General features: G+C 40.6%; 1 protein-coding gene across 6 annotated transcripts in view; it reads right to left on the bottom strand.

Moving 5' to 3' along the window:
* GBF1 (golgi brefeldin A resistant guanine nucleotide exchange factor 1) overlaps positions 1–16831 on the bottom strand; it is a 107364-nt gene that overhangs the window by 29560 nt on the left and 60973 nt on the right. For 2 of the 6 annotated variants that reach the window (XM_082052694.1, XM_082052695.1), the window contains exons 4-10: positions 16336–16467; positions 11723–11841; positions 10991–11099; positions 10572–10632; positions 8798–8852; positions 7274–7372; positions 2057–2192 (exon numbers count right to left, since the gene is read on the bottom strand). In XM_082052694.1, coding sequence (XP_081908820.1) covers positions 2057–2192; positions 7274–7372; positions 8798–8852; positions 10572–10632; positions 10991–11099; positions 11723–11841; positions 16336–16467 — 711 coding nt within the window. Of the gene's footprint in view, positions 1–2056; positions 2193–5726; positions 5873–7273; positions 7373–8797; positions 8853–10571; positions 10633–10990; positions 11100–11722; positions 11842–16335; positions 16468–16831 lie in introns of those variants that run through there. The other 4 variants (XM_082052696.1, XM_082052699.1, XM_082052697.1 and 1 more) reach the window with 3 other exon arrangements.

Genomic DNA, 16831 nt, shown 5'->3' with positions numbered 1-16831 from the left:
CAACAGTTGGAATCTAACAGACTCAGCAAATAAGGCAACTCACAGTTACATAAAGGGTGCAGAGGGCTTCTATAATTAAGAAGAAATCTGAAAATAGTCCAAAAGGTGAACTTTACTCTTTGATACAATGGCACAACCACTTTAAAGACTTGCATCAAGGATTAGTCATTCCTTTAAAGTGAAAACTTTTAACTTGATTTGAAGGCAAGACCTACTTCTTTAATTTTCCATAAACAAATAGAGTTGCAATAGAATTTAAATGGGTCTGAAACAGAGCAGTGAAGTATTTTCGCTTTTTCTGTACATGAGATAGTGCTCCAAGAGCCTGAGTTTACCTTTAAAAGAAGCCCACATACTTGCAGCTCTTATAGTTCTGAGGAGAACTTAAAAATGTAAAACAATTATTTGAAAAAAGAGGAGATACGCTGCAGGGCACAGTTATGAAATAAAGGCACAGAGTTACATGACGAATTTACATCTGAAATGTGTATGGTTTTGCACAGTGGTGTTCTACTGCTGACTTGATTTTCATAAATGCCTTAAAGAAGTGACAGGACATTACTTGATTTTTAAGACATGAAATGGAATACATGATCAATTTTGTAATCCTTTCTTCTTCACCTGCCACGCCAGGATTCTGGCCTAAAGGGCACAATTAATATATTACCTAGCACTACAAGGTCAGAGTTAATGACATGCTTTGTAACATAATTCAACTTTCTCTCTAAAACGTTACAGGAGTTATAATACTGTTTAACAGAATTTAGTTTCTATTTGGAAACTTAAATATAATGATTTATGTAGCAATAAGCTCTCATCTAGATGGACATTCCAAGCTATTAATATATGCAATCTGATCACATTCATTATTTTCTTAGTTTTCACCAGTCACACTGTTGTGTAGAAACACATTTGGAATGGTTCACGCTACACTGAATAGTTTCCCGTAACAGAATAAGGTATTTTACATAGCTATTGTTTCAATTTTGCTCTCTGCTTCCTTTCACTAAAATGTTTACATCTAAGCTGCCGAATTGTAGAGTGAACAAGAGACAGAGTACTTTCCAGCCAGAGAGACTCCTTTATCCAGAGGAGAGGTTAAAAACAGTTTAACTATTTAGTCTACTCTTATACACCGATAAGATATTGAAGCCCCCCAACATTCTGTTCTTGAGCTCGCAGCACGAGCCACATACTGTATCACTGCTGCAGGCTGAATCAAAGTACATGAAAAAAGATTCAAGTGTATACCCATTGGTTTCCTGCACACAATCCCCTTTCTGGTACTTTTGCTGTTCCCTCTACATTTTCCCCCCCACATAACTCTTCATGCCTTCTTACCATATAACAGTCCCTATTCTTGCCATAACAGTCGCAAGCACACCCCATATTTCCCTGTCCTTTAATGAGTGTAGCCTTTTATTCAAATTTCACGGACTGTGGGTACACACTTTCAGTCTTTACATCCTTGATACCTAGGTTTCTGCACATCCCTCAGTCCCAGCTGCATACTTTCCCCAGTCACACTTCACTCTTCCCTTGTTACCACCATACCCACACCCTCTGGCACACCCTTCAGAAACATGGGAAAGAATATGGCACTTAAGTCAGCAATCTCTGTTGCAGAAAACCTCCCAGCTCCATTCCCCTCCCTTTAGCTCCCCCTCTTGCCAGTGTTCTTGTTCTTAGTCTCTTCCATGCACCTGCTGCACCCTCCAACTCCTCCATACCACACAGCTGCCTGTAACCTCAGCCACCTCTCCAGGTCCTCATTCCCTTTTGTACGAACTACCCCTGTAAGGCACACTGAAGACAGAGAAATGCTGTCAAGTTCACCACAGGACCATCCTTCCCTCCATCAATATATATTTCACCTCCTTCAAAACCCTCTCCTGGATCTGAAAAGCTATGATATATTTTATTGCTACAGTCACTGAGAACTAATATTAAAACCAACGAATGCAGAACAACATGTTAAGAGAAATGAAAAAAGACAGATTCAACAAAAGCTCTAAATGGGATGCTGTCTGGTGTCTGGAAACAGATTTCAACTTACCTGTGATGTTACTGGCATTGGTTGGTGGTTGTTCTGTCCCAGGAGAGACCTTAGTTACATGGCGAGGAGGCCTTGGCGATCTCTTCTGCTTTTTCCATTTTGATGATTCACTCATTCCTCCAGCTCTCATTTTCAACTGAAAACCATAAATCATTAAGAATATCATTATAGCAAAACTACATAGCACAGCGGATTACACAAGCCAACCCACAAAGGCTGTCTCAAAACCCTCAAAGATGGACAACAGTGCTCAAATATATCACGCAAATTAATCAGCACCTCAAAATCATGCAAACCAGCCCCTGAGTCCCCACTGCTCGCTTATTAGCCAACACCCCACACCTGAATCAAGGGACAATTTACTGCAGTTACTCTGCTATAATATATACCTAAGAGTTCAGTTATCACAGCATTCCTTCTTCCCTATCAATACATCCTGGCTTTGCATTAGGATAAAGAAACCTCTTAGACCCAAAGGCACATTTCCAATCTCTTTGCTTTTGCCAATGTTTCCAAACTTCTAGAAGGCATCAACGAAAGTACATAAGCAAGTACTAGCTAGGTTTGATGTTCAATTAAAATCTCACCATCTATAAAGAAAGGCAGAGAATAAATCCTGAGCACGCAGTCCCACGCTGCACAGTCTGCAGCTCTGTCACTGATCTCTTGCCTTAATTCAGCCTTCACCTTGATAGCAATGCCTCCTTCACCCTCCTCCAGGTACCTTTCACTACTAACAAGTGTTTCTCTAACACATCACTCACTCCTGGTGCATGACACATTGCAAATATGACCCTAGTGGTTCAGAAACAAACCATATTCTGCTTTCACCTGCCTTCTATCATTACTTCTGTTCAGATCTAAATTGAACCTAAACCTCGACACCCTTCTTGACCAGATCTTTGATGGAGCAAATGAGAACCACAGTAGGAGCAACACAGACTGTGGCACTCGCTGCAGTGTGCTGTTACTGCAGGCACACACAGATGTTCCAGAACTTCTAAACACTCTATGATATTTAGTCACACTGACAATGGCAACAGCAGGCCTGAGACCAGCTTCCTTCTAAGGTAAGCTACTCTAAGTTCAGGATTGCACTGACTCTTGGGTTTGGTGCCTGCAGTAAACTTTCCTGATGGTGTCAGATTTCTTCAATCCGGGGTGAAAATCTAATCACTGAGCAGGTACCTTGCATGTGGTGGAAACCATTCAGCAAGCATCAGTACAGGTCTCTACCTGGTATTCTTCTTTGTAAATTTATCACAGTTGAATTATATTTTACATTATAATATTCCTTATTTCTTTTATCCCTGGCATCAGATTTAGATTTTCTAGAAGACAGCTATATTCCTTAGTCTCTTCCTTTTTTTGCAACTTGACTCCTTCCAGATACTCCTACTCGTAAATGCCAATAAACCATCTAGGTTCTGCTACTGTTTTTCCATCTCTCTTTTTCAGCAAGAATTCTACCTCGTACACGGCCTGTAATTTTTCTCATTTAAACAAAGCTTGTGAAAATGTTATGTGCCAGGGTAGTAAACAGTTTGTGTAATTCTTCTTTGCACCATAAATTCTGTTTGTTTGACAACTAATCCCGAAGTTTTAGCTACGCAACAGTTTCCTTGAGCTTGTTAGCTAACAACAGACTCAGAATTACTTTGCTCCTTGTTATTTCACAGAGTGGCTGGGGTTGGAAGGGACCTCTGGAGATCATCTAGCCCAACCCAAAATTTCTTCTTTTGCAGCAAGAATCTCCTTCTAAATCATAGCTTCTAACAAACACTTATATGACAAGCATGCACTTAAACCCCAAAATTTTGTAGATTTCAAAATGTTTTGAAGAGCTTATGGATCACAATCCTTTCATGTAAAAACTGTCTGCTCTCTCATCTTTCCTATTCAGTACTTTATAGGGGTATATAAAATATGTGTTATCTTTCATTCTTGCCAATTCCTCATGTTTCACCTCTATTTGTTTCCTTTTCCATTTAAAAGTCTCTCTGAGCCTTCAATATTACCAACAGTTTTATTCACTAAAGTCTTAAGCTTCTAATTAGACTGGGTAGTTTTATTTTACACACCAACTATTCCAGAAATAGCCATATTTATTTTTCTCCCTTTTCAGTAACTTACATCTGAAGACTTATGGTTCACTGTACCAAAGAACTTCAAGTAGGAAGGAAACCTGGAAGCATTGTGTTTTAAACCAAAGAAAGCCCTTCACATCATTTCCAATTAACAGATTTGCTTCTAGCTACTATATCCTGTTGCCAAGATTTGCCAGGTAAAATGTTACTTGCTAATGAAAATGGGGCAGGGGGGCAAGCACAGAACTGAATCAGTAAAATGAAGCCAAGGTATTGCAGAAGCCCAGGAGCTAACTGTGTCAGTCCGGCTCCTTTATCCCCCGTCATGCTCCTGAGAAACAGGCAACTTATGAACCATCCTGCCAGAAGGTTCAAGCTGACAGTTAATCACTATTTCTTGATCTTCTCTTTCACACAACACCAAATACCATCTCAGCTCAACATGAGCCCTTTCACAAAAGCACTTTTCCTCAGACACAATATCCATTTTTAGAGATTGTCCTGTGCTTTGTATTAATACCAAGATTTCTCATCTTGAGGTTCCTAAGGGACGTTTGCCCATCTGTCATCATTTTGACAAACCCGTGACATCTTTCAGAGACTGAGTCACAACAGCCTCACATGGATGGGAGACCATTTAGTCAGGGAAGCGAAAAGACTCAGCTGATTTTTAAAGAATCCCAATCGTTACATCAAAGTATAAAGCATTCAGACAAGAATCTAAGTTTATTTTGGCTTTCGGCTGTGTGGGTTGGTTTGGTTTTTTTTGTTTGACTTGGGGGAGGGATTTTTTTAAATTTCTTTTTTTTTTTTTTTTTTACAATTTCACAGACAAGTGAGATTACCCAGTAGGTCTTTTCCATCTTGTACCATCCAGTATTCCACATTCTACACAAACAGTATCCTTTTATTAAGCTTCACAGCTTAAAAAAATTGCAGAAGCAAACGGAAATGCTTAATAGAAATGTTTCACCAGTGTCAAGGGGCTATATGTTGTTTTAACAAACAAACTGAGTTTGGGAATCCTAAAACAACACGTTATCAAAGGACAGTAAAATAACATCTTTCATTCTATATTGCGTATTGAATTAAAATGTAACAATTCCATGACTTCTTGTTTTTTCTGTTAGTATAAAAATGTCAAAAAAACTTCTACAAATTGTCTTTGACTAAAGGAACTATTTCTAATGCCTGTTTTTGCCACCTTCAATAGCAAGGAATTTCCTGATTTCACTAGAAAGCTTGGTTGCATGTTAGTAGGTTGAGATTTTAAACCTAAGGTTGCCTTCTCGACTATATGTGGTAGGAAAACTGCATTTAACAGATCATGAAAATATCCTGAATTTTAAACATCATCTAAACCTCTCATTCCTTCGCCAGCGTTCAGTGAGATTATAGTTGCGTTAGTTTTCTAATTATCCGCATCCTTCAGATTAGATTAAACTTGCATTTCCACAGTAAAATACAACTGAAGCTAGTATTTAAAAACCGTTTTTCAGAAATCAGAGTATAGAGTAAGCTCAGAGCTACTGCTCATTCATCTTAGAACTCAGTATGGATTCCATTACATTTATGTGAGTTACCTTTGCATAAAGAAACTTTTTCTTTTCTACATTTTGTGTGCACAGGAGTCCAAGTGCTTCCCTTGATAGATGAGGTTTTGATAATAAAATTCCAGCTAAGGTCTAGGAAGGTGAAGGAAAACGTAATACTACAAAATTATTTTTAAAGGGTCCATGAGATCTCACTTTTCTACAAGCCATCTTACCTGCACTCGTTTGTTTTTCCATAAGATACTGTAAGCCTCAAGAGAAAAGGGCAGGGGCCAATGATTAGTAACTAAAGTGATTATACTAAAACATGAACTCATTCTAGATGCAGCATGGAACTGGTCAGCACACCAAGTAGCGTTCAAGACACAAAAGCATGCAGAGAGAACGCAGTCCATGATCCAAGTCCTGGAGACACTGCTGCAGTCCAGTCATCTCACCTACCTGCCTGCACTGCAACAGCTAATGAAGGTTACCTGGGGAAATGTATTTATGTATCTTAGGCAACTATGAACATAATCCACCCCCAAAATTTGTGAATATGCAGGTTTGGGTTCCTCCTGACTCCCACTGCAGAACTCAATTTTTAGCTACAATGCTTTCTATTGCAAAGGGTAACATTTCTTAGTCTTTCTTTCTGTGTAACTCTGCATAAATCTCTGAGTTTCCAGCCAGTCTTTCCAAACTATCCTGACCACAGACACAGGACAAAGGAATGGCAAACACATCTCTAAATGTTCTGTTCAGCTCCTTTTCCACCAAACAGCATTAAGGGTAGACAAGAACTAAAGTTACCTTAAGTTTATGAACCAACATAGCAAACTGAGAAGGGTCTCCTCTAAGTTAGTTTCTCAGGGTTTCTATGATCAGTCTAAAAAAACAAATCTGCAGACCTACAATATTTGTTTATGAGCATCTTCTAGAGGAACTAGCGGGGGCTAACGTATTTCGTAATTCAGTTCAGCCCCACTCATCCCACATTAGTAAACACTGTGCTGAGAACTGTATGTCATTTCAGAAGAAAATTAGCCAAAGATGTTGAAAACGTACAGCAATCTCCTTCAAAAAAGCTTTAGAGAACACTGAACTCTGTGATCCTGTGCCAGGTAACAGAACTCAGAGAATCACCTTGAGTAAAACTGTCTAAGGCCTTCTCGGTCAAGAGACTCCTCAGGTATGCTGCTACACCTACCACCAAGATCAACAGCCTTCAGAGCCTTGAGCCTTCAGAAAGCAGTCTACATTTTTGATGTTTCTTCGGTTTTTCACTGTCATAGAGGACTCAAATCTTGCCCATGCCCTCCCACTCCCTTCCTTCAGAGGATGCCGTGATGGTGTCTTAGGTGATACTGACCAAGACACTGAATGCGGCAGAAGAACAAGGGTCTCTACCTCCCAAGCCTGCCCCAGCTGCAGCCACAACACTGCAAAGCAACCGCTGCATGCATCATCCCCCAAAGCCATGCTGTGTCAAACGAGTGGAGGGAGATTTGCTGCACACAACAAAACTACCTCTCAGGTGATTTTTACAAGAGAAGGAAGAGGGGAATAAGGTAAAAAGGGAGAAGGGAGAGAGAGACCTTCAGCTTCTTAAAGAGCAATACCCTCTCTAATTGGTTCAGGGCTTTGGGCTGTTCCCCACTACTTAGCTCCAGTTTGTTGAGGAGACATGAAGAGATCTGTGAAAGACAGGCAAATGCATGGTTTACACAAAGCAAAATAAACCCAAGGAGAATAACCTGGCAGAGTGCAAGGCTGCAGGGCAGACTCCTGGCATGCACAGCAAAGGGACGGTACAAGGTAACTGCACAGATCAAGACACAAGACAGAGCATCCCTTAACCGAGCTGGGAGCAGCCATCACTTGATAAGAGTAGCTCTCCTAAATTCAAATTCACCTTCACATTACACCTTCTCTACATAGACTAGACCAGGAAAAAATTATGATAACCTGCAGTACCTTAGCCTTCCTTAGTCCAACTTACCATCATCACAAATCTTGCCACTTTTCTCCCACAGCAAGGGAAACAAGCAATCATTAAGTTACTACACAAGAACAAAAGCCCCAAGCTACTTTCAGATTCCTACAAGTAAGCAGTCTCTCAAAACACTGCTATACCGGCTCTGAAATGTATGTTTACCCAATGTTGCTACTTTTCTCAACTCACTAAAAATAAAAACAGAGTGGAAGTTATAGAGTTATAAACAGTATATTCAGTGTAAGTTCAGAGGTGGTTATTTCTTCTCTAGCACTCTTTTTCCTATCCTGTTGCTCTCAAAAGTAGAATCCTGTATCTTTACTGACATTCTTTATATGGAATAAAAGAATATATGTATGTATAGAAGTATATATGGAATTCCTCAAACGGACCTCCCTACACCTAAGAAATTATTGCATCAATAATCACCTAAGGTCCCATTTATGTTGTCTGTCAGCTGCTAAAAACCTCACTGTATAGAGGGAGGTGGTTATATTGAACAAATCCAGACCTTCCATCCTCAGAAAATTGTGTACTTAGGGAAAGGGAGAAAAGGAATAGTCCACTTTGTTTTGGCTTCTAATAGAGATGGCACTGCTCATGTGAACTGAGGTTTTCGCTACAGTGCCACGCCCCTTCTAGAAGCCACCAAAGCTTTTTCTGCAATAGCCCAATTTCATAATGCTTTCATGCTGTTTCACCAGCCTCAAAATGTTTCCTTTCTCCTTAAGGTGAACTGGACAAATACATGCTGAGAAACCAGTATTAGACCTGCAGTGGATTAAGGAAGATGAGAAAGAAGCTGGAGAAAGAGCAGAAGACAGCAAATGATCAGAGGACATCACCATCGGGCCCCACAACTTGCTGGGTGTTCTAGTCCACAGCAGCTGATGGCTGTTCCCAGAATCCAGACTGACTCACTTAAGCAGCAGTATCATTAACAAGATTCACTACTGGACTATGTGGGATTAATCCCACAGAACTGATGAAGCTACGTCCATTTATGCGGTTAAACATGCTCTTTCAGTGAGCTGGGGACTTGCAGAAACGAGTGTGAAAACAAACAATACAGAGGTGAGCGCAAGCCCAAGACGAGCAGAACAGCCACCACAGTGCTGAGTCTTACCTTCTTCATGTTCGTTCCCATGTAGCTTTTAGGCTCCTCTTTAAACTGAGGCAACCTGAAAGATAAAGAACAAGCAAAAATACATACACTTTCCTCGGTTAAGAAAAAGGGAAAAAAATACACTGGTCTTTCCAGTCATGCTGCAGATACTAGAAAACCAAAATTAGGTTTTCTCCACAAAACCAGACATTCTTAGTTTCCTCTCCTGCCAAAATCTGCTGAGGGAAAAATAAACAAAGAAAAAAACAAGTAGAGATGAGAGGTGCTTTGCATGCTATTACTCCTAATGGCAGTTTTGCTATATTGATTTTAATTGTTAATGGTCACGTAAGTACAGCTTCTTTATTTCAGTGTACGTTTTCAGCAGTGGACTCATTAGATTGGTTCAGAACAGGTTTTTTCTGATGCTGCTAAAAACAGCTGCTGAGCTACCATGTCATCCATGTGTACATGTTATTACTAGTCATGGCAACCCTTTTCATGAACTTTGTAGAAACCCCAGTAGTTATCCTCTGTTCTGCATCATATAAATACAACTATAGTATCTGGTGGGCCTAAGTTTAAGGTGAATGCTTTGAGCTAAGCAGTCCCTGTCTCAGGAGGAGGTAAACAGCTCTCACCTGTGCTACCAAGTAACAAATGTGTACAGCTCTGCAACTCCACACACCGTGCTCTCCCTTCTGTTCCTTTACTACACTTCTATCTTTGCTTGCTGAAGGGATAAAAGCCTTCCAGCATAGCTTTAGCTGTTTCTTTTTCTGGAAAGCAAGATGGCCAAACCATCCCTGCAGTTGCTGTCTTTGCCTTGCTCCTATATCCCAGTGTCCAAGGGCACAAGTGGTGGTGCTGTCTCCAAGCCTTATCAAGAAGGACAGAGGAGAGGATACACGAAAAGTAATGAATACACATTAAGTAAAATTCACATATGCATTTGGAGAAAAAGCAATGTGATCTGTCCTCTTTGGAAAGATTGATTCTGACTCTGCCCCACATTTATCCAGTGCACTGCGTGACAGAGGGTGGACAGAGGGAGAAAACAAAACAAACACCAAAAAAAACCCCAAACACCAAAAAACAACCAAGAACCCACTGGAACTGAGTGTGACAATGGGGAAAAGTATTATGAAAGCTGTGTTTAACAAGCTGTCAGTTTTACTACAATCCTTTCCTACTAGAAGTATTTCTATATCTGCACATTTCCTTTTTACAATACCCAGAGAAAGTCTATGATTAGTTCACTATCTGGTGAAACAGTTTGAAGTTAAATAACTTACCTGAGTTTAAAAAAAGTAATCTTAATTACCTGAAGGGTGCTGAAAAGGGCAGAACATTTGTCTAAGACATATGATCTCAAGAGTTTAAAATTCTCTTTGATACGTGAGGTCAAAGCTCTCAGCTTGAAATCAACATGTGACTATTCAACACCATTTTTACTCTCTCTCCTGAAGAGAGCTATTTTTTTTTTTTTTTTTTTTTTGAGTGAAGTTTGCATTCTCTGTCCTCAAACTGGTTCCCTCTCCTAAAGCTCTTCATTACTTGGCTGTCCATCTCTCCTCAAAGGACACCTTAAACCAGGCAACCTTCCCTACCTCTGTCTCCCCACAGTCTGACAGGGTCAGCCTAAGAGAAGAGTGCCAAATCCTTCATCCCCTTCCACCTCTAAATAATGACCACTTTGGATGATTTTTCTGAGGGCCCCTAAGTGGGAGCATAGAATCCTTCTGTCCTTAGAGGGCCATCTTGGCAATGCTGAGGCAAACACAAGCAGGTTTACCTTGTGAAGAGCAGCTGCACCATGTCGACCAGAGTGTGCTCTGCAGATTTTCTCAATAACTCTGCGAAGACAAAAACAAATAACACAGGTGTCATTACTCAGTGTGATATTATCAAGAGGCTTCTTCAAGCAGACTCCCCTCCTAGCCTTGTTTACAGAGATTACGGCAAATTTATTAAAACCAGCTCCAACACCGCATTACTGCAAATGGGCACGTAATCACAAGGTGGCGCCCCAAAGCTGGAGAAAAAGAGCAGTCAGAAGTTGTACAGTGAACTAACAAATTTTCCATGAAGTTGTAGCAAGACACAATAATATAAAACTCAGCAGCCTTCCACGGCTGCATGGTCTACAACAGAACTAGTTAATGCTGAGGAAACTCAATAATTTCCTAACTACAGAAGTATGAACAAACCTACCGCTGAGTCTCATTTCAAAGCATATGCGGAAACAGGACTGCATGATCTCACACACAGATTCATTGGTGAGGTGGGCTCCCACTGGAGTGAGCAGCAGGGTCCTCAAAACCTGCAAAGAAAAGCACACAGTCCCATAGCACAATGACACTTCCATGTCTTTCCAAGAGGAGGGTGGCTTCCTTCAGATGGACTGCCACGAGCAGAACACTGAAGGGTTTTCCAGGAGTCATTTCAAACTGAATGCTGTGCTTAAGAAACAGACAGATTAGAAGATAAGAATGATCTCCCAACCCACTTCTGAATGAGACCTGATATACTGCATGCTACCTGATACTTAAATTCAGTAACTAGCTATCTGCTTAAAACTACATAGACTGAAGATGTGTACAGTTCATAGGTTTGTCTCTGCAAAGAATTTTTCTCAAAAATAAGTTTGAGAGCTCCATATGCTTCATTTACCCCTCACCAACACAGACCTAGCAAAAGGTAGGGTTATCAACACTACCACATTATCAGGCCCTTAATTTAAAAATCATTTCATTTAAGCTTTTAATTATTTTCATTTGGAAAAGATTTTACCACAGGTATATGAGCCATCTGTTTAAAAATAAACTCTGTCACTAAGCTCCTACAGAGTCAAAACATTGCTCCCTCCTCCTCATCTCCATGTAACAGGATATGTTCCACAACAGGCAGCAACCATTATGGTAATTGCCATTTCTCTCCACTTACCTGTAGGATTTTCATCAGGACAACCTCATCACTTGCATGATCCGTGCCCACAAATCGGGCATGAGTGACAGCATCTGCCATGTTCTCCATCCCCTCCGCTGTGCCCTCATGGCTGGGATCTGAGTAACACAACAAAAATACCAGGCAGGGAAAGGCTGCGGACATCCTACCTCCTCTGTGGGGAGACATCTACACAGAGATACTTTGTTGCCACCTGCTTCCTGAATTTGTGTGACTGAGTTGACCCTACCAGACCAAAACTCACCTCCCAGTGACAGAAAAGAGTTTTGAACTGGGAGCTTTCAGAAAGACCCTATCCAGAGTCCATTTACGTTTGCTAAAAGATGCTACCCAGCAAAGAAAATAATCACGATTCAGTTGTTACTGGCTCCATATTTTTTTATATGTTAATGTGTAAGACTATGTTCCCTAAAATACAGCACAATCAGCTGTTAAAAGCATTCAGTTGCTCCCTGCAAATGAAGAGAAAATAGCTCTTAAACATAGGGAACCTCAAATTTACTCCCAAGAGGAGAAAATGCCAAACAGGTTCCACTAGATTGAGAGGGAAAAATTGGCTCTTGTTCTACATCTCTCCCAAGGAATAGGAGCTGGGGAAGGAATGGACCAGTAGCTTTCCCCAGGGACAGCAGCAGACAGACACGATCACAGTTTAGATATCAGAACTGCAGGCCTCCCGCTTCAATCATTCATCAAGGCTCCTTCTCTCTGTTTCAGTCTTCTGTAGCTACAAACAATGGTGCAGTTGAGAGAATGTTTAAGACGAGATTGTTGCTAGTAACCGTATCTTGTGCCACATTACAGTGGCTTCGGAAAAGCTGCCTCCGGCTTTGATTTAATTCTCACTTAAACAATACAGCACTGGGCAAGAATCTTGTTACCTTCCTACCTAAACAGTCATTAGGAAAGAAAAGGGACAACCTAAACACTAGTTAATACCTCATTAATTGGCAATGGGGCCTCTTGAACTCCAGCAAAACTGAAGCCAATAGAGGAACCAAGTAAGACTTTGTACACTTTGCAGAGAAGCTTTTCAGACTCCCTGTTTGACTCCAGCTGTGTTCACACCTCAGAAGGGCTAAGCCCTAGGCATTAAAGCAAGCTGCCTATGCTGTGATCCAAAGAAAGCAGCCTCCACCATGTTGTGGGGATTCTGAGGGGCTGCAGGGTAAGAAACTCCTCATAGCTGCACAACTGAAATGGCATCTGTGTACTTCAGAATCCCATAAATCTGCACAGGAACAGCACTTCTCCTTTGCCACCTCTTACACATCCCTATTAAGAGCAGAGCTTGCCCACTTTTGACATAGTTGTCTCACACGCATCCCCCCAAAAAAAATCTTGCATAGTTGAGAGCGAGTTCCTCTCCTAGTTTGCTACTCAAACCTCATTGAGCTATCAAAGAAGCTATCAAGGAGTCTGTTCTAAGACCAATCAGTCTTCTTTTTTCCTACCTGCTTCAGCAGCAGCACTCAACAGGATACCAAACTCTGATACTGAGAAGCATAAGATAAGAGGCCTGGCAGTCAAAGGCAGTTCTCTGTGTACCTTTGATAATGGCTTATAATCCAGTTAGAAGATACCACTCTTCTACCAGAGGCAATAAAATCAGCCATCTGTTAGTACCCTGTGCCCTCTTATTCACAAATGGAAATCATGGCTTAAACCACTGATCGTGATGTACCGTCATTCTAAATTGTCTCAGTCAATCAATCAATCAATCAGGTGAAGATCAGTGGTGTTACACTGCCAGCACCTCCGATAGCATTACTGTTAAGAAACCTCAACAACTACAACGGGCAGCACCTAAGTGGCATCAAGAGGAAAAAGCCACTTGCTGCAGAAAAGGCTCCCACAGGCAGAACACACAGATTCACTTCACTGTCACCATTTTGAATAGATGTGAGTTGCTGTAGGCTTAGGAATACATTTAGCCATAGTTATGGATAAATAGTCTGTGTGAAAAGAAAATGCCAGCATGTTGTGTATATGGTTCTTTAACAGATGTATGACTACTGCTTTGCTGTTCTAGCCTCTATCTTCAACAGTAACAAAAACACCGCTCTCCCAGCACACATCACGCCTGACTACTTCAGTCCTGGCTCCCTGGAACAGCTCTACAATTCAGGTCAATTTATAAAGCCCCTTGAGTTCAATTAAAAGTACAGATACTTTTGCTTTGCAGAAACAAGATACAGAAAAGATCAACTTGCTTCTTTGTTCCCTAGCGAGAAAAGAGTACAAAAGATGTGCCAATACCTGCTCAGAATCACTAAAAAAAAAAAAATAAAAATTGTGTGCAGCACAACATCAGTTTGAAAATTGTCACCTACAACGCAAAGATCTGGAGACCTCACCTAGACTTACACATTTCATATGGGGTGTACTCTCCCAACAGGAAGGCAAAAGAACAAGCAGAAAACAGAAAATCCATGCTCCCAACAATCAGGGAAAACTAGAGGCCTGCTCAGTAACACCTTTAATGGAATTAAAAAAAAAATCACCAAGGAGACAGAGAAGGTAAAGGGGAGAACAAGCTGTGAACTCCCCTAACAGCAAGTCTTCCTACTAGAAGCTAGGCAACAGCTGCTCACTTACAGATATGCTGTTTTCAGAAATACTAGGCAAAGTTAACTTCAGAAACAGAGCCAGAAGCTGCTGTGGACACACTGTGATAACAAAAAGAGCATACACCTTTTCCGGGGAAAAGAACACACGTACAATTCTGAAATTCAGCCACTAGTCTTCCTACAGCTAAGGTCTGAGTGCATCGAAAAGGCTGACAGCTAGCTAGTGCAAAACTGCTGAGTTAGGAAATAACTGATCAGAGGGATAAAAGTCAATGGGAGTTTACTGTGGTCACAGAGGTTTTTTTGTGCTTAGAAATTATTAGGTAATAATACATCAACTATAACTCTTAAACCAGTAGTACCTCAGAGCAGATGATAATCTCTGTATGGCTAACTTTTACTACCAAAACACATAGGCTGGATATCAGATAATTTTATCTAACTGTTCTGTGATTGCACACCAGACCATTAGGGAACTGCTGCACCCAACAATCTCAGAGCAGATCTTTGCAATTCAGACTACTGGAGATCAGCAGTCTCAAAAGCTACTCAAGAATTATTCTTTTCTAACTGGTTTTAAAACAGCAATACTGGTCTGAAAATTAGACAGATAACCACCTGCTCATGTGTGACAGAGTAAGAAAAACAATGAGATGGCATGAGGACTAGCAACGAAATGCTTTGGAAATAGGAAAAGAAAGCAGTTTTAAGCAAAGATTATCAGAGGAGTTTGGCCCTTTCAGTGACCTCTGGTTTTCGACCCAGTGTGTAGAGCAAAAGCCACCCCACTTACCAAACAGACACAGCTAATTACGCTTTTGAAAAAAGTGTTGGTTTCATATGTCAATTATGCAACCCCAAAATGCACCACAAATGTCATCCACACTGAAATTTCCCCACTGTCATTATGTCAGAGTCTTTCCTTCCTTGTTCCATACAAATAAAACAGATTCATATATTAAGGATAGTTTTAAGCTTTTCCTGTCTTTGGGCAAACAGTCTTTAGACTACCTTTAGTTTTATATTACAAAGAGAAATATAAAACCAAAAAGCTTTAATTTAACAACACAACCTTAGCCAGATGTTCAGTCAGCACCACTAATCCCTGCTTCACTGGTATCTGGAGCAGCACAAAGGACAAGGCTGCTCTGAATGTCACCTGAGGCAGCAACAGAGGTCTTAGATTAAAGGTTCTGCTCCTCAACAAAAGCCAGGCAGAGGGTCTTTTCCACTGTCTACTACAAAGACACAAGCTTATCAACAGTTACTCCTTGCTGGAGTGACCCAATTAATATTCTAAACAACAGGTAGCTAGACAAAGGCTACAAATTCTTAGCCACGTTTTTTTCCTGTTTCTGCCTCAAATCAAGTATTTGTAGGTAGTTGCCTATACAGACATTTGCCTGGACACGATACCAGCCTGATGCTCTGATCTCACCCAGACCATAAAAGCCCAGAAGAGTCCATCCTTCATTCTATGTTACAACTAACATGTTTTGCATTATTGCTTAGTCCTCCTTTATTTCTTTATTGTCCTATGAAGTAACATCAATATTGCATCATTTTAGGTCTTTTTTGCCATTTAATTGTACCAAATACTGCCCACTAATTGCTGTCTTGATACACTAAATTTCCATCACATTCTTAATTTTATTTTTCCTCTAGGTCTCAATTTTTGCTCATTTTAATTTGAGGCTTTTCCCACAAAACTGGTCAGCATCTATACCAAGTCCTTTCTTTAACTTCCCTCATGCCAACTCCAAAGGACAAAATACTTAAACCAACAGTGCCAAAGACCAGAAGCTTTGGCTCTGTTTTCAGCCATTGCTGTAGTGCCGTGGAAGACCAGCACATGCAATATTAAGGAACTGCAGACACCTATTTCCCCAGCATTAATGACAATTTGCATATTTCCCCAGTCGCTTCATTCAGACTGCAAGCATGTATCCTGGCCAAAGACATGTCTCAAGGAGATGCATTTGGCTGACATTTTGGTAAATCCCAGGAAGCCATATAACATACCTATTAGTGCGTACGAGAGGAACTTATTCACAGAGGTGAGGGCTAATCCAGTTATGGGGCCTGTAGTGTCTTCAGAGCGGATTACTTCCAGGAAAGGCCGAAGGAAGACGTTGGGTTCAATTTCTGATAGCTCTGTTAAAATAAAAATAATTTTCAAAAGACATTAATTTTGACTTGATTCATTAGGATTCATTTTCTCTTTAGGAATCTACAGCAAGCATAATCTCAGAGGAGAGAGGCCTGCAAAGGCTTAGTTTCAGAAGGCTGGTAGGAAGGTCAGGGTTGCTTTTAAATACATATATACACACATATAGGTACAGGTATATATTTTTTAAAGCAATGGTTTGTGAAGTACACTTTCTTATGCAAATTAAATCATCTTCAAAATAGCCTTCTGGAACCTCCTACAACAAACCCTATTGTAAAAACACTCTGTGACCATCTCAGAGTTACCGCTGCCTAAATTCACACTTCATTGGCAGATAGGGTTGCATTT

Source organism: Streptopelia decaocto, assembly GCF_964273445.1.
Source record: "Streptopelia decaocto genome assembly, chromosome: 5".
NCBI lineage: Eukaryota > Metazoa > Chordata > Aves > Columbiformes > Columbidae > Streptopelia > Streptopelia decaocto.
The sequence above is the reverse complement of the archived record's forward strand: the minus strand, read 5'-3'. Positions and strand labels throughout refer to the sequence as shown.